Here is a 23719-nt window from a genome sequence, read left to right on the forward strand (position 1 = left end):
GTGTGAATGTGAGTGTGAATGGTTGTCTGTGTCTATCTGTCAGCCCTGTGATGACCTGGCGACTTGTCCAGGGTGTACCCCGCCTTTCGCCCGTAGTCAGCTGGGATAGGCTCCAGCTTGCCTGCGACCCTGTAGAACAGGATAAATAAAGCGGCTAGAGATAATGAGATGAGATGAGATCAAGGAAACACTAATAGTGCATGCGACTTAACCCAGAAGCGTGAATTATATTACTTTTGAGCTACAAAGAAGGAAGAAACATGTTAATAACAAGCTAGCCAGCTAACATTATTGATCATGAGTTTATGTATTTAATTTCTCAAAACAGCAAAATGTCTGATCAGTATTATAGATTTAACCAATTACTATGTCTGTGTTGATTGATCTAAAGTAAATACTACTATAAAGTCTCATCTCATCTCATTATCTCTAGCCGCTTTATCCTGTTCTACAGGGTCGCAGGCAAGCTGGAGCCTATCCCAGCTGACTACGGGCAAAAGGCCGGGTACACCCTGGACAAGTCGCCAGGTCATCACAGGGCTGACACATAGACAACCATTCACACCTATGGTCAATTTAGAGTCACCAGTTAACCTAACCTGCATGTCTTTGGACTGTGGGGGAAACCGGAGCAAACCCACACGGACAACATGCAAACTCAACACAGAAATGCCCTCGCCGGCCACAGGACTTGAACCCAGACCTTCTTGCTGTGAGGCGACAGCGCTAACCACTACACCACCGTGCCGCCTACTATAAAGTCATCTAAAGTAATGACAGGTGGTTGACATGGCATCATTTTTTGAACATCAGGGTTGAAGACACCCTTCCTGAAATTAAGAGTACGAATTCCAAGTCGAGGGGGTGTTTTCTTTGCTTTTTCCTAGTCTGAGGTTGGAAATTCCTGTCACAAGTGTCACCATTTTAGTACCACAGGCACCACTGTGAGCATGTAGTTGTGGGGAGCATTGTGGGTAGAATAGGAAACTGTTAACCAGTGTGAAAATAGATCAACAAACATGATGAAAGACCTAAAAAGAAAAAAAACTTTAAAAAAAAAAAGTCACGCTGAATTTCATTACAAATTAGATACTGGTGTCATCATAGGTTCCAATTTAATTCTAAAGATTAATATGAGTTATTCATTGATTGAAGTTTAAAAAAACAAGTTTGGTTGCTTTGAAAACAGATGCAGAGTTTTCTCAGGTGGTTTTGCGTGAGATCACACCTCCAGAGTCTGGCATCTTATTCAGCTCATGATGTCACAGGTGTGAACATGTTGAGGAAATCCCCTTTAATTGGCAGAATCACGAATGATGGTAAAATGACTTAAAGCTTGCAAGACAATACGAGTTATGACTTCTTATTTTCTGTCATTCCTGAACTTTGTATCAAGGTCAGTTGTGTATGTGGTGTATTGTGGTATTCACAGGACAAATTCAAGTCATGTAAAGTTACTTACTGAATGAGATTACTGATTTTTTCTTTCAGAGAACCTAACGCATGCAAAAGAGGAGAACCTGAACTTGAACCAAGTCTTGGATCAAACACTTCAAGAACTCAACAGCTTGTGAATTTAAAAAAAAAAGGAAACCATCACAACAAACAACATTCCATGTGTGGTGTGGTGTGTGTGTGTGTGTGCGTGCTTGGGTGTGTTTGAAGTTCACTTTTACTGCTCTATCGTGTTGCCTGACTCATGCTCTTCTATTTTTATTCCGCATCCACCCACGTTTCCATTATGTTGCCAAATGACCCATTATTATATATTATAACACAAAAGGTGATGATACTAACGCCTGATTCTGATGATGTTCACACCCACCATGAGTAACACCCAACCTCCATCTTTAACCAACAGACTGTATTTTGATCCAATGGGCCTGTTCCACACCTCAGTGCCTCCTTTGGGCCCGCCCCCTGCTACCCCGGGCCCCTGGTACAGCTTCCCCAGTTACAGCACTCTTAGAAAATAAAGTACATTATTGTACCTTTAGGGGTATAACAGCTTGTCACTGGCGCAGTACCCTCGAAGGTACTTATTTGTATCCTTTATATACTGCTTGGGAACATATATGTACCTTTTTGGCCCTAAAAAGGTACACATAGTTACTTTGAGGTCTAATCATGAGCCATGGGGGGTACATTAGTGTAGATTGTACCTTGAGGGACAGAAATGGACTCCGACTGTACCCCTATTTCTAACAGTGAGACTCCATCCATAATGTTTCCTGTATTGATGTGTCCATTCCACATTCCTGTATTTATTTATTTCACATCCCCGCCTGTCAGGAGTCTGTGAAAGTACCACCGCTCACTCAGATGTCATAAAAGTGGCATCCAAACCATAAAAAATTGACACACTCACAGTATTCAGGTAATATTCGATCTACAGATTTGATGCATGGTATGTCTTGGGGATTGTTTTTTTTTTTCAGTAGTTAATATGAAGCCACCGAAAAGTGTCGACTGAAGCTTTTTTTTTTTCCTCTTCAGTTGCTTTTCTGGAAATAATGAATCTCTTTTGTACTTTTTAAACCGCAATAAACTTTTCTTTTATTATAATAATAATTATTATTATTATTATTATTACATTTTCACCATGTCTGTTTCTGTTGTCACAAGTGAGAGCACTATATAATTAGATTAAAGACTTGGCTGGGATGGTTAGATGTAAGAATAATACAGGTATCTTGAGTAAAAATTGAGAAAAAAAATGACAAGTCTAATGCATCAGTGAGGGTTTTCTTGAACTATAATGCATTTTAGGGCCGCAACCTCTTAAGGTGGTTTTAAATCCAGAATTAAAACGGATCTGTATGATATTTGAAGTAATTAGACAGTTTTATTAAGATTTTAGAGCCAACATGAAAAACGTCTTATAAGTGAAAATAATTTTTTCATTATTTTTAATATAAATTATTTAATTTTTTTTAAAAGCTTTATGTCCAAATTGTATGTAAAAATGTCCATCTTTAACCTGACATAGTAATAATTTTTATTATTTGTAGCAAATTAGATTATTTCATTTGAAATTTTGGACCCAAAATGAAAAGTTTTGTGAAAATAAGTATAATTTTTAGTAGAAATAATCAATCAATCTATATAATATAGTGTATACAATGTAAAATACCCTTTCTGATCAATGTGCATTTTAGATCATGACGATTTTTTATGAATTTTTATGAATGTGCTTTGAGATGTTGTAGAAATTATTTTTTTTATATTTATAAAGGGGTGTAATATCTATCCCTTTTCACGGTTATGTGCTGTGTTCAATGTGCAATGTTTCAGTTTCCTGTCTCGCTCGGGCTTGTGTGCACGTCCTAAACCGCATATAACGGCACTTAGGAGTACGTTAGAGTAGTGCGCTTGTACGTGTTACAGTTGTGGATCCACTAGGCAGTAGGGTACTGCGTGGTTTAGGACGGAGCTTGAGAGAGCCGCTTGTTCTTTGCTCTGTGCTGTGTGTACGTACGCGCCGCCACTTAGCAAATTTGCCGGGCGGGATTTCCGCAAATTATCAAGTATGGCGAAGACTTACGATTATTTGTTTAAACTGCTTTTGATCGGGGATTCGGGAGTCGGGAAGACCTGCGTGTTGTTTAGATTTTCAGAAGACGCCTTTAACTCGACATTTATCTCAACTATAGGTGCGTTTTGAATTCTTCGGGTTGCCTGTGAACTGAGTGACAGTGACATGTTCGGCGCTAGCTTAGCTTAGCTATGCTAAATATTAGATGCTAGCTAGCTGTGTGGCTAATTCTTTCTTTACATTTTTGTAGTTGGATTGACTTGTGTTTTAAACAGTCGCTTTTCTGTGTTGTCTTTTAACATCTTTTTCCTTGAAATAACAGTTTAAATATGTGCCAGCTTTCTCGGTTTTAACCTGGTTTCGGTGTGTTAGCTAGTTAGCCTTCAACTTATTAGCTAGCTAACTAGCTAGACCTTTTTCTTAAGTTGACGCCTTTTATTCTTTGCGTGTATTATCGCGAGATTTGGACACACCAATGTTAAAATTGACCTGGAACCGAAACAAAATGAGTTTATTTGTAGGAATGTATATTTGTTTGTTGGGTTTAACATTACATAAATAAATAGATAGCTCCTTAGCAATAGCTTACACACACCTACTCCTAGCCTATAATTACGGAAGGGGTAAGTGAGGTTAGTTGGCTAGTGAGTAAGCAGTATTCGCTTAACTAGACACTTCAGCTGTTGATAAAAACTAATATTTTAATCTTTTTTTTTTTTAAAGATAAACACGGCTCTCGTTGGTGTCAGTAAAACTAACCGCCATGTTACAATCCCTCAACTAGCAAACCTTCTTAGCTCAGTCAGCTAGATACACAACTCACTGTCTATATTAATTATCAGGTGCATTTTAACTTCTTTTTTTAATGTGTATGTAAAATATGACAGTGCAAATATCTGTCAGATTTTCATCATTAGTACCAACTCTATTCGTGTGTGTGTGTTAAGCTGAGGAAGTGTTTTAGCACACACTAAGGTCATGATCAGTATTAGAGGAAGTGAACAGTAGATCAGCTCTATCAGAAACCTAGTCCTAGCATCTTGCACTTTGATAAATAGAAGAATCGTAGGTTTGAGAGGTCATCTGTCTGGCTGAATGTTTACACCTTGCTTGATGTGCTTTTTTTTTTTTTTTTTCTTGCAGGTATCGATTTCAAGATTAGGACAATAGAGTTAGATGGCAAGAAGATCAAGTTACAGATATGGTATGTCTCGGTGTCCTGCTTGAAGCCCTCACATGAACTGATCTATCAGCTTGTTCAGGTTCTTTTTAAAGTGCATATCCTGGACCAATATTGTGGGGGCGTTTATATGAAAGCAGGGGCGCAGATACGTTTTTTGAACTGGGGGGGACAAAGCTGCCAGCAAACCAACCCCAACATAGCCTGGGAAATCCCATGCTGCTTTGCACAATCGTTCCGATCTGAAAAGACAGCATGGAAACTATGGTCTAAAGGCTCGCCTGAGTTAGGGAGCCAATCAGAGCGTGGGGAGGGGTGGAAAGACGGTGACGCATACTACTCGACAAACGGAAGCTTGTAGTTTATTTGGGACTGTTTACGGATCACATTTAACATGGCGGCAAGCGATGCGATACGAACCAAACCAGCTTCTCTCATATTTGTCTTGCACAAACGGCAGTAATCGTTCGGTGCCATTGTTTTCCTGTTTTTGTTTTGCCTTCTCTTTCTTTTTCCCTTCTCTTCTTCGCCTCTTCGTCGCTCTAACTACGTCACCGGGTACAACTGCCATGATTGGCCATGGGCTACGTATTCGCCAAATGATAGACATTCGCAACGTCCAATAAACGGCCGTTGACAATCGTAAACCACGCCTCCCCTACGAGAAATTCAACAGGCGGATTCCAGACCATATTTCACTTGTGATATGGTCTGGTGTTAACCAGACTAACCCCAACATGTGTTGACTTTCTAACTATGCCTGTGTGTTGCGTGAGTGGCAGTCAGTCAACAACTCTTCGCAAAGTTTCCTTATGAAACAATATGCTCGCTGAAATTATGGCAGGGAACGCCAGATTAAACATTAAAACTGCCTTCTGAGCACTGTATCTACAGGCTACCACCGAAAGAAGGAGGCTACCAGAAAGGCATCTCTACTCCGTACGATTTTACTTTCACTACGACATTACTTTGAACAGACTATCAAAAAATTGCAAGGTGATATGATAAAGTAAGGCACAGTTTACTTACAGTCGTCGTTTTTTGAAAAAACGATGCAATCGTTTTCTGCCTTTTCGGTTTGGCACCCTTCATCATGCCGTGTTGGGGTCCTGAAGTAGGAGCTGTCCCCGATATGCCTGTCAAACTTGTTGTGGGTAACCATAGCAACCAAGCTCGAGCTCGCAACCTGTGCAGTCTGCGCAGCTCAACCAACCGAATATCAGTCTTTGTTTTGTTTTATGTGAGTTGTTGCAACTATGTATGTACTGCTGTGCACCTCAATAAACCGAATGGTAATTAGTCTTTTGATTTTTCCGTGAGGTTTGCCTTATGCAAAGAAATACAGCATAGACGTTTTTTCCTCCCTATAAGTGGGGGGGACCGAACGAGGTGAATTTAAATCTGGGTGGGACGAATCCCACCCGTCCCACCCTCTATCTGCGCCCGTGTATGAAAGTATGTCCGTTTACACACTCATCCAGAAGGGTAATTTTGCACGAGGCCATCTGTCTACAGCAGAAAAAAATAAAATAACAAAACGCGTCTGGAAAAATCCCGAGGGAGTCTGGAGCCAGATTCGTGACGTAACCTGCGGAAGCACCAGCAGGCTGCGCGAGCTTTGCACGGTTTCAGTGCACAGCCTGTGCACAGCCTGTGTAGACCAAGCGCTCCCATTTCTCTCTCATTGTCCGGTCTTTTGGAAAACGATGAGTACTAATCCCATCAAGATTGGTGTTGCTACACCCTCCTACGATACATCTGTTAACCATTTTAATAATTACGCGATAACGATGAAGAAGTCTGCAGAAAACCACCAGGTCGTTTTCTCATAAGCAAACCAGTGCTGACGTAGGATTCAGAAGGAGGCGTCCCGCACGCGACGTCACGAAAATCAATGTTTGCCGGGAAATCCAAATGCCAAGTTTTTTCAGAGGCGGACCAATTCGCCTCAAATGGCTTGATTTCAACTGAATTGTTCTGGTATTGCGCAAGGTAAAAAAATTGCGCAAAATGTGACCGATATTTGACCGAAGTTTAATATAAAATAGAATTACATTGATCTTGTAATTCTCCTGAACTCCTGAATTTACCCGTGATATGCACTTTAAATCCAAATCTGCAGGTAATGTAGAAGGCTGATGAATCTTCACAGCTTCCACTAATCCTCACTTTAAGTCAGGCCCTTGATTTATAAATGTCTTGCTCAGAAAAGGTTGGAATGGTAATGATGGCTGCTTTAAAGCCAGGGTAGATAATTTTGGAGAAACCAGCTAGAGAAAGCTAAAAAGTATCCAACTGAAAAGTCCCATCCGCTTACTTCAGATTTCCCTCCAAAACACATGGACGTGTCGTTGTTGCATCCGACTCCCTCATGTCTCATTTACATGTAAGGAAACACCTAATGTGATCATAATGGATGTAAACAATGAGCACGGCTATTGTTAGTACTCACGGGTGTCGACTAGCTTTAGCAGGATGTCTGTCTGGTCTTGTGGAACACTCTGGTTATGCAGTGAGTGCAGCATGACCATCCAGTCAATTAATTTCACACTTTCATTTCTGAAAAATTACCAACCTGAGCTTTAACCGTGTAAGGAGGCATGCTGTTCTAGGGGGGAAAAAATCAACGACAGGGTGGTGTGATGCAGCACGATGATACAAAGCTGAGTTCCTGTCACCATCCAGAAGGTTGCTATATTCTAATAATAACAGCATGTCCTGTTATCCAGTGTTATTCCTCTTTCACCACAGGTTTTTTTTTAAAACCTTTAGTTAAAACATGAAATAATGTTTTATCCTTTTATGGTTGTCTTAATTTAGTTCTTGTTACAACTTATAGCAATTATAGCAGCTTTAAACAGTCTTTCCGTCACCATCTGATTTTTTTTTTTCTTTTTTTAAACCCTCGCTCTGTAATTTAGTTAGACAAAAAAAAAATGCAGCTTGTCATGTTACTGAGGAAAAAGTGCAAAAATCCTGAAGACTTTCCTGTGCCGAAAAAACATACTGACTGTGACAAAGGACTTATGCTGGAGACTCGTTAAATAAATGTCACCTTAAAGATCGCTTCTCCATATCAATAATTATACTTTTTTGTTAAATAAGACATCATTCAGGGACGTGATTTGTTCCGGATTAATCTGGATTTTTCAAACTGAAATTGGGAATCGTCTTGAGTCGGAAAAACTTTTTGGGGTGGGTACAGTATATGAGCTAGCCGCTATAGACCCTTTTTAGTCACGTGACCTTCGTAAACGCAGCCACCATTTTGGACATGTAGCGGACTTCGGCTCAAATTGGTTTGAATGCGAGGAAGGCGACAAACGGAGAACATACAAGAAAAAGGAGCAAGATGCAGAAAACACCTTCGCTATCCAGCGACGTAGGGCGTTTACAGGGCGAGCAGAGGGAGAAATAACAACAGTAACGACACATTAGCAACGCCGTACAGAAATAACGGTTTATGGCACAGACCCTTTCGGTTCTCGCTCATCTAGCTGCTACAGTGACTGCTTAGACTGCAACAATAATACCTAACACACATTTAAGTATCCGTCGTAAAGACGTGAAACTCGTCGAGTGACGAGTGTGTTCATTGATAAGCTAACACAATCTAAAAGTAGACATACCATCACACTGCCCTGGCGCTGTGTACAGTTTCCCTTCTATGGTTTGTGCACTCACTATTTGCCATTACTTTCTCCAACCGTTGTTACAGATTACAGGGAACGGCCTGGATTTAAGAGACAAATACATGTTCCTCTTGTTTTGAACACTTATTTGTAGGCAGTGCTTAATTTGTAAAGTGGGAGGTCCCGGAGCGCAGAGGATGAGCGGCTCCGGTGCGGAAAAAAGGGGGGGGGGGGGGCTGCGCTTCTGGGCATGTTTTGTAATAACACTGCAAATTAAGTTCATCTGCAGATATTTTGTGGGTGTCGTTTCATGAGAGAAATCACCAAGACAGATATCAAAATCAGACATTAACACTAAATAAACTTGCATTTTTTAATTTAATTATTTGGGTTTTTGTGTTTTTTTTTTTTTTTTTTTTTGTTACATAGTCAAAAGAGGTGTCGGATCACCGGATCCAGTGTAAATAGCTGCCGGAGCCAACGCCCAAGGTTCCGGAGCGCGCTCCGGCTTGCTCCCCCTCAAATTAAGCACTGTTTGTAGGACACTGTCTCTGATCTGTCCTACAGTCTACCAACAGCAAAGGAACACAACGCTAGCTAATGTCCTTAGCTAATAGCTACTACAGAAGAACAAAGAGGTTACAATGGGTTATTTTAACCTATTTGGTTACGCACTCGCCGCCACAGAATGTTAACAGCAATGTAATGCCTTTTCTGGCTAATTTTATTCGTCTTACCTCCAACAAAGTGGTCACTGCACAAGCGCTGGTATGCCGAGGGCTGTCAATCTTTCCTGTTTATGGCCGCTATCCATCTTCTCCGTCGGTCAGCATCTACCGGGATCCGATAAAATGATAACCCTTGCCTTGTTTGTTGATGGTTACTACATCCAGGTGCACAACAATATAGTGGGATGATGGAAGTCTTGCTGAAAATAAACACTTTCTTTGCTGCCGTTCCTCAATGTTGGCTGTGGTAAACTATTGGTAGTATATGTCCAAAATGGCGGTCGCGTTTGTCGTGACGTCACGTGAAAAGGGTCCATAGATAGTTTTCACTGACGTCACGGCATTCCGGGGAACGCCCTCCAGCCGCCATCTTGTGGGGCAAACAAAACGGGCCATCGCTATTACCGGCTACGTTATCTCGGGCGAATTTATAAAGTTATATAGTCAGTTTTCTAAAATAAAGATCAATGTCGGCAAAATCAAGCAAACGGAGGTATATGGATACATTGGACGACATCTCACGACAACGGTATGCAGCCAAACTGGCCTTGATTGGGGGAATTGACCCCTACGAAGTGGACAAAGATGCATTTTCAAGTGACTATGCAGGGCTGCCATCCATATCGTACCCTGATATTGTGAACTGTTTCGTGAATAGTAAAAGTGCCTACACACTTGACGACCTCAAAGCATACAAGTCGCTGGAGTCATACAATTATTTTGTCTGTGGCTGGGTCCGTGAAGTCCGCCATATAAAAACAAGTGACAGTCGTGTCCTAATTACAGCCAAGGTATGTACACATTGGAGTTTTAGAGCTCTCAACACTGCATATAAATGTGTGTGTATAATATCGAGTTGATTTAAGACAAATTTTAAATCCATTAGTGGTATTATAGTTAGGCATCCTCCAGAGATTGTTTACACGATGTTTTGGTTTCCAAAAACAAACTTAAACACAACTGATTGTTTATTTAAACAACTTACCACTTATAAAATGATCGGCGCAGACTTTGCTGTGTTTGGAAGGCTGATAATCCTTGCGGTTGATTCTCGCAAGCCATAGATTTCTCCTTTGTATGCTGAGTTTCTTTGTTTGCTCGCCTTCGTGCTCCCGTACAGTGGGAATTCCATAAAAGCTCCGCTTGACGTCATCATCTGACCTATTACGATAGCCGTGAATACAAGAAGTGTGCACCATTGCTAGCTTTAAATAGCCTGCTTGGGTTCTTTTGAAGACTTTGTACTCGCGCGTTACAATCTGTGCTCAGTGACCCGTACGGTAAGCTTGACCCGCAAGATGGCCGCCACTAGGGACTCCCCGACTCTGTGACGTCATGTGAAAACTATCTATATCTATCTATAGGTTGAAGTGCATGAAGATTTCTTTCCTTTCCAAGCATCCACCTGAATGTTTGGTTGCGTTCAGCTTGCATCGTCAGTTGATAAGTAGATCGCGGCTTCGGGTTGAATAATTCAGGTGTGCGGTGCCAGACAGGCTGATCGGGAGAATTCCTGGTGGGCTGCGAGTTAGTGATGTGCTCGGAGTCTGAGCTGCATGCTCACATACTCAAACGCATGCGTCTGTCTCATTCCAGGACACGATAAGAGCAGTCCTCTGAGATTCCTAACTGGTCGACTGATTCCAGGCTCATCACATGACAAATGTACACGTTCACAGTTAGTCAAGAGAGCCATCTTAGCCTTTAATCAATATGTACAGCAAGAAAGCAAAGCGGAGAAGCAGAGGCTGGATTAAAGAAAAGAGAGGCGTTTGAGGAAAAAACGCAAGTAAATGCAGGGTTTTTTCTAGAAAAATTTAGTATGAGGGCGCTCACCATGGCGAGGGCGGGGGGGTGCCGGTTGTCCCCCCCCCCCCCGCCGTGCAAAGCCTTTGGAAAATGCTCCAATGGGACATTCTGAGTATCTGAGAGGGAAATTGTAACAAATTGTCTGTCAACATTGAAAAAGAAAGAAGTAATCATCTTCTGCCCCGGACAGTCTTTGGCTTTCTTCCGTTTTGTGCCACGGGATGACATCTTTAAATGCCCAAGTGTCAACAAAAACAACTCGCGAACTACTTCTGTCAAAAGCTCCCACGCCGGTGGGTGAAAGGTCATTCAGTCTCAAGAAATCTCGCTCTACAAGTCAGCTGACCTTGTATGTAACCCATGTCAAATCTCGCGAGAGCAGCCGCGACAAGTAAACAACTAAACATGGCGCCTCAGTCTGGAAAACGCCAATTCGGATTGTTTTTGCACCGTCTGGCGGTGTATCTACTATGATTGGAATATTTTTGGAGTAATTTTAACGTATTTGATGATCAGACACATTGTCACGTAGTGTTGCTGGGATGTTTTCATGGAGTCGGTAAGGGGGCGCACGCCAAGAGTAAGAGGGCGCAGCGCCCCTGTTCCCCCGTTTAGACGAAAGCCTGAAATGTGCCAGACATGTCTGTGACTGCAACAAGCCTGGATAATGGCAGTGCAGCTGCTGAGACTGGTATCTGTGAAGCACTGCATCATACACGTCATTCTAGGAATGATTTGTGCCCTCGTGTTTAGTCTTACTGAATTTAGCATCAGGGTATTGCAAGGATCTTTTATGAATAACTGATTGATTTTTGTTAGTTCCAGAATGGCTCTGTGGTCATCAAAGTGTGAAATATATCTGCTGTTTTGTAGTCTCTGAGAAGCCATGTACATAATTGCATTACAAGCGGCCTACCGTGTAAGTTTATCAGTAGAGTCGTTAATATCAGAACAGTTCAATTGAAAGGAAATAAGGTGGAAGTGAAGTAAGACTGACTGACTGACTGAATTATGCATAAAATTTAAAGTCAGGATGGTCTTGGAGTGTCTGCCCTGCCATGTATGTCACTGTGGACTGTTGTTATGGAAACAATAACATGTTTTGTTTAGTAGTTTCAATTCGCGTTACCACATTTTGCACCACAGACTCTGAGATACAGAGACACGTCAGTTTGAATTTAATTCAAGAGGAAATAAATGCGTGCTTTATCAGATATATTTTATTTATTTATTTTAATGTTCGTCTTTAAACATTGTTTTCATGTATAAATTTTGTCTTGCGTAAGCTGACCTCGATTTCCTGATCAGACCAGAGGGGCTAAATAAAAAACGGGAAATAAATGAATAAATAAATAATCCCCTTTGTGAGTTGATAATCTCTAGCCCTGGAGCTCATCTCTGGTCTGATGAGCTGTCTTTAGCTAAATAATTAACACGTATCCACGGAAGTGGTTAAGTCACAATAAAGAAACTGCTGGTTCTAAATCTAGAGTGAAATATTTAATCATCAGCTTTAAAACTTGTGAGGGTGATTTTTAAATTATGAAGTTGAGAGCAATTCCAGCGTTATGGACGTGACACTTGAACTCAAAATGGCAACAAATGACCCAGTGCATGTTTTATTGTCTCCCAGTATTTAAACAGGTGTTGCATATTTTAAGGCTGTACCATACTGGAGAAGTGATAGAACAAGAACAATTCCCAGAGTACATCTAGGGCATGCCAGAAAATGCCAATAAAAGATGCGTTATGGATGTGACAGAAAAAGTATCACTTTTCTTGGGTGACTGTACATTTTTATCAAACTCTGTGAAATTGTAAACCTAATGTCGAGATGGAGATATCCATTTGATAGAGGGGTCCAAGGTGAATATTAAAAAAATCTTTGTTTAAAATATTTTGTATTTCATGCAGAGTTTCGGAAGGAAAAGTCAGCGTTATGGATGTGACGAAATTCCGTTATGGATGTGACGCGTCTGAAATAGACATGGCATATGTTTAGAAAATCAGCAATTTAATCACCATAACCCTTTGAAAAACTCTCTAAATATCAGCTAAAACTATCAAAGTTCTTAAATAATATTTAGGATGGCTATTGTTTTGCTGTTTTGTGGATTTTAGCATACATTTCTGTGGCTTGTGGCAATAATATAGAATTGTACATGATCAAAGTTGATTTTAGCTTGGGGTTTACATTATAAGAAAGAAAGACTGACAGTGACATATTAGGTTGGTTACAAATTGGTTCAACTTATTCACATCTGTAAAATACAGGCCTAGGTGATATCTCTGGGAGTGGTTTTGATGTATTACATGTTGCTTTATTTTTGCATGGTGAGGTTGACATTTTACATAGAATTGCCCTTAATTATCTTTATCTGCTAGGAAATCCAGTGCAGTATTACAAGGATTTTAATAATTATGCCCTTTCCTATCAATTGATCGTTTCCTTTACAGCAGTTTCAAAGCTGTGATTGTGAACAGCTATGCATCGTAGTAAATTAATTAAGACGGCCATGTTAATCAACACTCTCTGCTTCAGTATTTTCCTGTAATTAATTTACAATGTGCCGTTTGTTTAGGCTGACGGTTAGTTATGCATCTAGTCGAGTCTGACTCTTGGCAATCTGTGGAACTTGATACAGATCCTCAGTCTTAGAGTTTAACTTTGTGATTTGCAGGGACACGGCAGGACAGGAGCGATTCAGAACGATCACAACGGCGTATTACAGAGGCGCGATGGTGAGTTTGTGAATATAGTGCATTTTTGTAACGCTGTATCTATCAGGGATGCAAACGGCGCGCCTTCTGGCGGATGCCGCCTTTTTCATGGCTGAATCGCGCAGATCTGATTTTTTTTTTTTTTTTTTTAGGGGGGGGCGTTGGAGTGTCTGATTATAATTTCAAAGTAAATTCTGTATTAAAATTACTAAATAAGCAAATGCCGTTACAGTCCATGAAACATAGGAAGTATAAGTATGAGAAGAAAACAGTAAATCAGAAAGCTGCGCACTTTTGCGCAGCTTTCTGATTTACTGTTTTCTTCTCATACTTATACTTCCTGTGTTTCATGGACTGTAACGGCATTTGCTTATATAGAGAATTTACTTTGATGAAATTATAATCAGACACTCCAACGCCCCCCCCCCCCCCCCCCCCCCCCCCAAAAAAAAATCGGATCTGCGCGATTCAGCCGTGAAAAAGGCGGCATCCGCGAAAAGGCGCACCGTTTGCATCCCTGATCTATAAATGGTGTCTACACGCACTAATGTATTTAATCATGATCAGGGCATTATGCTGGTGTATGACATCACCAATGAAAAGTCCTTCGACAACATCAAGAATTGGATTAGAAACATAGAAGAGGTGAGGATTACTGATGGTAGAAATACTGCACAAAGCGCAAAAAAAAAAATCTTTTATAACTTAACTCTTTGCTTCTTACCCAGCATGCATCAGCAGACGTGGAGAAAATGATTCTGGGCAACAAATGTGATATCAATGACAAGCGACAAGTTTCCAAAGACCGAGGAGAGAAGGTGAGGGATGCAGATGCAACTTAGCCGTAATGGCTTTCTGTGTGTTGTTTGTTGTTATTATTTTAAATAATTTCTGTTGCTTGGCATGCATCTGAGGAGGGAAAGCAAACGAGCATCTTACTAATGTTACTCTGAGATTCTCTTCAAAATCGCTTCAAGACTGCAAGGCTTGGTAAATGTTTTAACATCGGAGTATGCTGCTACGGGTTATTGCTCAAATACGCAAAATGGCACAGTCTCCTTCCCCATGGGAAAAAAAAAAAGACCGATGTGCCGATCCACACTGAGTATGCAGTGACTTACAGTTGTTATGAACACTTCGTAACAATATTAAGTGCCAACTTTGACATACCACTCTCTTCTCCCCGTCAAACCTCTTGATTTTCCTGCGTTAAAGATGTGCCGATACAGCAACGAAACGTTTTGTCTGAAATATTAGTCAGAAAAAGGAGGGAAAATATAAAGAACAAGCGTGAAATCTTTTAACTAGGTGTAAAATTTAACACCAAAATATTTTAACCAAGTATAAAATTCAACGCTGCGGTAAAAATATTTTAAGAAATTGTAAAAATTTAACACTACAGTAAAATGTTTTAATCAAGTGTAAATTGACACTGTCCAGTAAAAGTATTTTTAAAATTTAATGGTATATAGTAAAATCTTTTAAGCAAGTGTAAAATTTTAACTGTCCAGTAAAAATAATTTTGTAAAATTTAACAAGTTATATTTTAGCCAAGTGTAAAATTTAACAATGTAAAGTAAAAGCAATTGTAAATTTTAACACTGTACAGTAAAAATATTTTAACCAAGTGTAAAATGTAACAGTCTAAAATATCTTAAACTGTAAAAATTTAGTACTACAGTAAAATCTTTTAAGTATAAAATTTTATACTGTCTAGTAAAGAAAATTAATTGTAAAATTTAACAATGTACCGTAAAATCTTTTAACCAAGGGAAAAATTTAATACTGTACAGTAAAAATATTTTATCCAAGTGTAAAAATTTTAATACTGGTAGGATTTTCTTGTCAGCACTGTTGGTATCTCTGCTAATGATTTATGAGAGTGCTGTCATCTCCCTTCAGCTGGCGTTAGAGTATGGCATCAAATTCATGGAGACGAGTGCGAAGGCCAACATCAACGTGGAAAACGTAAGTGAAATGCACAGACCTTATCTTCCCCACATGTTGCTATAGCACCTCTGCAACCTAAAGTACACCGTGGGTGTTATTAGTTTCACCAGAGGAGCATCGGTAACGCAGTTTGTAAGAGATTTGCCTTGTCTGTTCAGCTGAGTGGAAATCATTTGCTAAAATGACCACAGATGCACACGTCAGCATGATACCACAGGAGTGGCGGTCACACGACACGACCGAGCCTGTCAACAGGTTCAGTTACATTACCATGAGGCTGATTTAAACCAGATGAATATTACAGATGCAGCTCTGTGTTCAGGGAAGTACAAATAGTCCTGTCTATTACTTTTTAGATTGCGTTTATTCACCATTCATACTAGATTAAAATAACATCTCCTTAATAACCACTTGCAACTTCCTGGGGCGGCACGGTGGTGTAGTGGTTCGCACGGTCGTCTCACAGCAAGAAGGTTCCGGGTTCGAACCCAGCAGCCGGTGAGGGCCTTTCTGTGTGGAGTTTGCATGTTCTCCCCGTGTCTGTGTGGGTTTCCTCCGGGTTTCCCCCACAGTCCAAAGACATGCAGTTAGGTTAACGTGGGGCGGCCTTGGGCTGAGGTGCCCTTGAGCAAGGTACCGAACCCCTGACTGCTCCCCGGGCGCTCTAGTGTGGCTGCCTACTGCTCTGGGTGTGTGCATGTGTTTTCACTGCTTCAGATGGGTTAAATGCAGAGGATGAATTTCACTGTGCTTGAAGTGTGCATGTGACAAATTAAAGGTCTCTTCTTCTCTTAAAGGAACAGTCCACCGTACTTCCATAATGAAATATGCTCTTATCTGAATTGAGACGAGCTGCTCCATACCTCTCCGAGCTTTGCGCGACCTCCCAGTCAGTCAGACGCAGTCAGACGCGCTGTCACTCCTGTTAGCAATGTAGCTAGGCTCAGTATGGCCAATGGTATTTTTTGGGGCTGTAGTTAGATGCGACCAAACTCTTCTGCGTTTTTCCTGTTTACATAGGTTTATATGACCAGTGATATGAAACAAGTTCAGTTACACAAATTGAAACGTAGCGATTTTCTATGCTATGGAAAGTCCACACTATAATGACAGGCGTACTAACACCTTCTGCGCGCTTCGGCAGCGCATTGATACGGAGCTCAGATATCAATGCACTGCCGAAGCGCGCAGAAGGTGTTAGTACGCCTGTCATTATAGTGCCGACTTTCCAAAGCATAGAAAATCGCTACGTTTCAATTTGTGTAACTGAACTTGTTTCATATCACTGGTCATATAAACCTATGTAAACAGGAAAAACGCAGAAGAGTTTGGTCGCATCTAACTACAGCCCCAAAAAATACCATTGGCCATGCTGAGCCTAGCTACATTGCTAACAGGAGTGACAGCACGTCTGACTGACTGGGAGGTCGCGCAAAGCTCGGAGAGGTACGGAGCAGCTCGTCTCAATTCAGATAAGAGCATAGTTCATTATGGAAGTACGGTGGACTGTTCCTTTAAATTTGAATAAGTATAAGACATGCTTCCTTCAGTTCTCTCTGCTTATGTTTTATAAATTGCATTAATGTCTCTAGTTATTTTTACCACACGATTCTTTGCGTAGATAATATTTTTTTATGGTTTGTTTCACAAGATGCAATAAACGTCAGCTTGGTCTGGTTATCGTTAGCAGGCCGGTGGTTTGGTAATGATTCACTTTTATATGCACGTTGCAACCATTGTTGCTGTTTGCAAGCAAAATAATTATTGAAAAACACATCAGGCTAACGACAAATGTACACTTCTTAATATGTAAAAAAATATATATATATTGGCGCTGCTTGAGGACAGAATAACTCTTGTAATGCATTAAAAAGTGAAGTATGAGTCAGGAAGGAGAACTGTGAGGTTAGTTAGTAAATGCTCCTGTTTGCAAACTCTGACCTTGTGCATTGTGTTGCTCTGCTTTCAGGCATTCTTAACGCTTGCCAGAGACATTAAAGCGAAGATGGACACAAAACTGGTAGGATCATTTCTCCTTTTTCATCACAGTATTGATTGTAACAGATATTAAAGCTTTTATTTCGAAAGTTTTTAGATATTAAAAAAAAAAAAAACTTTACCCGACATGCTTTTCCATCAGGTTGCTCTGGATCATTAAAAATTTCCACTGCACAAAGTACCAAAATGCTTGGCATCAAAACGCACAGTAGTTTGGCTCTAGTGCTGTTTGTGCAGATTTAATCACGATTGTACAATCCTTAACTACTCTGATTTCAATCAGTACCAGAAGAATATAATCAATTACTTTTAGATTTCTGATCTTTTTTTGGGGTCAACAATCGGTTTACTTTGGATTAATCAGTAACTTTGGATTTAACTCCTCTCTGTGACCATTCCAGTCATCTCACAAATTCCCCAAGTTCTGTTCATTCCTGGGTTTTTGTTTTGTTTTAAACATTTTCTGAGTTTGTGCAGGTGCAGGGAAAAGTGCTCTTACCAATGTACAAGTATTTATTGTTCATGTGTGCATGAGGTCACGCTTATTTTCTAAATCGGAAGTCCGCCATGTTCGATGATCACAACCAAGATTGCGGCACTTCACGTGTGAGCTGCTGCAACGCTTTCTGATGGGTTTTTTTGTGTTGTTTTTTGTTTTTAATTTCATTGCCTTTGAAGAAAGACAATGCCTACTTTGTGTGTGGGGATATAATTGCGGTGATAATGCTACTCGTGACCAGTGATGGGAATAACGGTGTTAGAAATTAACGGCGTTACCTTTTTTTTTTTTTTTTTAGTAACAAGTAATCTAACTAATTACTTTTTACATCGTTATAATGCCGTTCCCGTTACTTACAATAAAATACTATGCGTTACTTTATTAAAGCTGTTCTCATCTGGCACGCTGCTCGTTCAGCCTTTCTTTACTCTGCTTTCGTGTGGGGCGGGGAGACACAAGACAACGGCACAGTAAGCCAATCAGAGTAGATTTGGACAACATATGTAGGTAGGCCACGCCTACTGCACTACTGCACACGCTTTCAATCGGAAGAGCCAGCGATGGCGAGCGGTCAGCCCAGCACTGCGCTTTCACACTGGAAATACAGCCAGGACTTTTCATTACTTGAAATAAAAGGCAAGAGTGTTTACGTGCAATGCACATTATGTCGAGGAACAAAGCGTTTGTCCTCGTCAGTGGCCAGTAATTAGTAACATAATTTTAATAACTACAAAACTATATTACATTTGATAGATGTCTTATCTCACATTGTCCCACAAAAATATTAATATAGTGTAGATAACGTTACTAATTGGTTCTGTTAAGTGTCCATTTCAGTCATTAAACACATTTAACATTCACTTTTATTATGATTACACTAATTGAATTTGATTTTTTTTTTGAGGGGGAACAAAATGTAATGGAATAATTACTTTCCCTGGTAATTAGTTACTTTTATGACAAAGTAACTCCGTTACTAACTCAGTTACTTTTTGGGAAAAGTAACTATAACTAATTACTTTTTGAAAGTAACTTGCCCAACACTGCTCGTGACAAAGGAACGGTTCTTCGGAACCCCCTAAATAATTAAAAACGGGCAAAACGGATGAACTGTCCAGAGAACGCTGAGCGCTGTGGTTCAGAAACCTCCATTGTAAGGATCTAACTGAGCGGGAAAAAGCTAATTACACACGTGTGGGGTGAGGTGACCACTTTATATCCGGTAAGAGTTCATTGCTAATTAAAGTTGTTTTCTGCTGATTAAACTGAACTTTTTGAGCAGCGTTTCTCGATCGTTGAGAATGGTTTACACACGTATGAACAAGCAGCCCGTCGTCGTTTAATTGTTTGGTGAGAAGACTACCAACCCAGCCGGACACAAAGAAATTGTAGGCATCTAGGCTCTTATAAGCCTTCATTTATGTGTTGGTTGTCCACAAGGTTTATAGAGCACGATAGTTCACACTCAGTACGTTTACATGCACATCCAAATCGAGCAAAGGGTCCCAGCAGGGGTGCCAGAGAAATCCAATCCTACATGCACACAAGGAAATCGAGCTATTGCGTGAGGTACGTTGTGCACCCGAGCCACAGGTGGCGCTACACGCCCCATCGTGTTGGTACACTTCCGGTTGTCGTCATGAAGAAGAGCTATTCAAGAGTATAAACAAAGTTATCAGTTCCATGTTCACAAGAAATTTTACTGGTCTAAATCATTACAAATTGCTCTAATGACAGATTTGATGACATTTCCTGTACATTTTATTTATCTTTTTATTACATCCACCTGCCAAGGGACTACAGGCGGAAATTAGCATGTACTGCTATAACCTGGTACAGACATCTGTCCTTACCACAAGGATAATGTTTAATTTGGACACTGTCCCTTTTAAAAATAAAATAAACTCTAAACTCTTATGCCGCTTTTCCACTACAAACGCGGCTGAGTCGAGCTGAGCGAGGCTATTGGAGTTGCATTTCGACTACAACCGCGCTGAACCGTGCTGGCTGGAAGTGGGTGGACACATTGGGTGGAGTTAGCGAAAGTGGGTGGACGTCACGTGATGTCGTTAAGCAGCGCAAACAGTGACATCAGTGATCTTTTAAGCGGCAGTCTCACGACCCGAATAGTAAACAATAAACATGGAGGACATGGAATCGTTAGTGTTGCTGGTCTTGGTTCTGTGGCTTGTTGTCACCGACAACGCCAACAGATACTGGCAAGAGCGTATAGATGAGGCGAGGCGCATAAGGCTTCAGAAATTCTCGTAATTCGTAATTATTATTCTTCCAGGTTTACGGTGTTTACAGATCCCAGCGTGCTCGCGGGGCGTGTGTGGGCATGTGAGGACACTCCTCCTCACCAATCAGCGCACAGGGGAGTGTCTGCTCACGCCCTCAGCCTCACTCGGCTCGCTTTGGCTCGCTTCAGCCCCACTCCAAAACGGTGCGAGTTTTAGGGGCTAAGCAGGGCTGAAGCGAGCTGAGTCGTGCTGTTTTATGGTAGTCGAAACGCGAGCCGTGTCGGGCTGAAGTGAGCTGAAAAAGGGTAGTGGAAAAGGGCCATTAGTGTTTGTAGTTCGTATGTACGAACAGAAGTGTTCCTAATAAAGTGGGCAGCTAAGGTGAAGTGTCATGCCGACCGAGGCTTTTTTTTTTTTTTTTTTTCCCCGACCGAGGCTGTTGTGTTTCCCGCTTGTGGTCTCGTCACTCGTCACTTCCGGAAGGGGCAGTGCTGAAGTAAGTAGCTCGACTCCGTAGCTCGATAGGGTTTACATGCACTAAGTAGCTCGGCTACAATCGCATAATCTAGGTCGCGTAGCCCGATTACGATAAATCAAGTTCGTTTCGATTTCAGCCGAGCTAAGGTGTTTCCATGGCATTTAGAACTTCGATTTCAGTCGAGCAACGGCAGAAATTTGATTTTCTCTATGTGCATGTAAACGCACTGAGTGATATCCGGGTATTTAGTTGCTGGTAATGAGGCGAAATCTGCTGTATAATTGAATGGCTTGAACATATCTGGGTCAAAGCCACAAATTTCAACTTGTTCTCTGAATCTTGACTTGGCAGAGGACTCCAGAGAATCGTAATATTTCGAAAAAGTCAGAGATGCATCACAGTTATTGTTTGCACGAGACGGCATTTTGGATTTGTATATCGTCCAACCTGGTGGCGGGTGCATATGTCACACTATTTTGCCCCATGGTTGTACACAAAGAATAGAAGGTTTGAGCTGAAGCAGAACAGGGTGGAAGTTGGGCTCTGGCTTTATTTTAATCCATTTTATTTATTTTAATTTAATCCATTTCTGTTTCGTGTCTCTTGCTGTAGGAGGGTAACAATCCCCAAGGCAGCAACCAAGGAGTGAAGATCACCACCGAGCAACAGAAAAAGAGCAGCTTCTTCCGCTGTGTTCTACTGTGAAGACCAAGGCCTTACTGTCCTCCACCCTGGGGCTGGACTCAACTGGACTGTGCTCTTGTTTTAGCACTTTCTCTTTTCCTCTCCCTTCTCTGTTTCCAGCCCTGGCACTGCTGGAGTGCTCAGCTCCTCTCACCTGCTTCCACTGATACACGATCTCTTCCAGTTTATGACCCTTTTTTCTTGACAAGGCCATGGCAGACTTGTGTTGTGCCCTTTTTTTTCCCCTCTCTCTCTCTTTCTTCCATGACTAAAGATTGCACCCTAAATAACACATTCCCATTTAGTCTCACAAGTCTTATCAGTCCTCTTTCCATGGCACAGAAGCAGTCGTGGATGTCCGTCTGGGGTCGGAGCAAAGTTTGGTTCGACACACTGAGGATCGTTTCTCCCTCATGCTTTCTTTTACAGACAATCACAAAACAGTGCAGTTTACAGGAATCTAAAAGAGAAATTGTTGCTTCATTTTTGCACTGCCCTTTCAACCCATATCGAACTTTTATGACCTAAATTTAACAGCGGCTCATTTTGCAGTCAACTTTCCAATATTTTTTTTTTTTCCAGAAGTAATTAGCAGAGTTGTGATTTTTGCATTCATATATCACCAACAACGGCATTCTTTTTGCTCTCTTCGGAACGGCCCCAAGAAAACGTACACATCAGAGTTCAACCTTCCTAACATCCGAGTTACAGTGAACTTCCTGAATATTTATTTAGATCCAAGATAAGAAATTTAATTCAAACCTTAAGCCAAAAAAAAAAAAAAAATCCTATCTTGGCCGTCTCTTCTTCAGTGTTGGCTTTTACACTGCACCTGATTTGGCTTAGAAAAGCAGACATTTATGTAACAGGAAACAGCTGTTGTTTTTTTTCATAGATATTGCTCGACCCGGAACACACTTGTCACTTCCTGTTCAGGACCCTAGATGGCATCATGCATTCAGTAAGCTTCTGCGACGTTTCCCTCCCCTCCCACTTCCTGCGTGCGCTTAGATTATAGTTAATATGACCGGCCTTATCCTCACAGAGTACGGCGGCTCGTGTCATTCATGTCGGCAGCTGCTTTCTCTTCATCTTTGTTAACGTGTTATAAACGTGTATCTTAATCAGAGCTAGCAATAGGACAGGAGAGCCGTTAACTTACCAGCGCTAAGATTTAAAAAAGAAAAAAAGTGAAGGAACAAGTTTTTTGTTTGTTTGTTTTAGATAAAAACAGTGTTTTACAGGGAAGCAGAACGAAAGCACACTGAGAGGAGCCTTGTTTTTGTTTTCTTTATTTCAAACACTTGAAAGCTTGAGATAATGAAAGAAACTTGAGCACCTTTTTTTTTCCCCCCTCCCTCTTTTCTCCCAAAGAGTCTCAATGTATTGATTTTGTCCACGTATCACCCTGTCCCACTCCAGCCCACACCCTGTGCACCCGCTTCCTTTGAGATTTCCTAACATTCTGCCATTTGTCTTAATTACTAATACTTGAGCTCTCATTATAGATCTATGCATTATGAAGGTGACATTTTTGACCTCTTGTATTTTTGCATATTTCTCTCTCTCCTCTGGCTCTCTGCAGTACCCTTTTCTTCTTTGGTTCCACTTCTTAAAGACATTCCCATAGTCGTTTTTGGTTTTTTTTTTTTGCTTTGTCAATCACTTTTGTGCAATTCAGTGACTCTTTAAATAAGAGACTTGTATAGAGTGTATTGAGTTGAGTGAGATGCAGTTTTCACTGTTCAGTGTGTTTTTTTGGGTTTTTTTTTTCTTCCCCCTTTCTTCCTTGTGGAGAGGGTTTATTAAAACTGGTAGTGCTTCCTGAAGTTTGCGCAGTTTTGCTAACTGCATCAAGCCTCTTCAAGCAGATAAGTGTTCAACTGTCAAATCTTTATTTTATTTTGAAATCACTGTCCATATCATTTATTTCTTTTATACAAACATTCATTTATTTTTTGATTGCGAGGTGAACGGGGAGAAGAAAGTTGTTACATTTTGAAAAAAATAACAAAAACCAACAAAAAAAAAGGAACAATTGTAAATAACACTCTAAAGAGATCTACTTATTGTACTGTACTTTCTAAAAAAAATCATGTTGAAATTGTCTACAATTTTGTAGATATCAGTGCTTCTGATTTATTAAAATAAGATTCTTTTAAGAGGTTTTTTTTTTTTTATTTTATTTTATTAGTGCCTTGTTTTTTCTTTAGTAGTGCTGATTGTCATTGGAGGGAGAGAGCTCTGGGCTTACAAGTCAGT

The 23719-nt window shown here is 40.7% G+C and overlaps 2 protein-coding genes across 3 annotated transcripts in view; both read left to right on the forward strand.

The window, feature by feature from the left end:
* Positions 1 to 2571, forward strand: part of tpm4b (tropomyosin 4b) — a 43583-nt gene extending 41012 nt beyond the window's left edge. For both annotated transcript variants that reach the window (XM_060906321.1, XM_060906323.1), the window contains one exon: positions 1492 to 2571. In XM_060906321.1, the coding sequence (XP_060762304.1) occupies positions 1492 to 1574 (83 nt within the window). In that variant the 3' untranslated portion in view covers positions 1575 to 2571. The remainder of the gene's footprint in view (positions 1 to 1491) is intronic.
* Positions 2572 to 3309: 738 nt separating this feature from the next.
* Positions 3310 to 23619, forward strand: rab8a (RAB8A, member RAS oncogene family). The gene is made up of 8 exons (XM_060906325.1): positions 3310 to 3653; positions 4679 to 4739; positions 13566 to 13626; positions 14173 to 14250; positions 14334 to 14423; positions 15508 to 15573; positions 17525 to 17575; positions 21386 to 23619. The coding sequence occupies exons 1-8, from the start codon at positions 3530 to 3532 to the stop codon at positions 21476 to 21478; spliced, it is 624 nt and encodes a 207-aa protein (XP_060762308.1). The 5' UTR covers positions 3310 to 3529; the 3' UTR covers positions 21479 to 23619.
* The last annotated feature ends 100 nt before the right edge of the window (positions 23620 to 23719 follow it).

The sequence above is a fragment of the Neoarius graeffei genome, chromosome 23 (genome assembly GCF_027579695.1).
Source record: "Neoarius graeffei isolate fNeoGra1 chromosome 23, fNeoGra1.pri, whole genome shotgun sequence".
Classification (NCBI taxonomy): domain Eukaryota; kingdom Metazoa; phylum Chordata; class Actinopteri; order Siluriformes; family Ariidae; genus Neoarius; species Neoarius graeffei.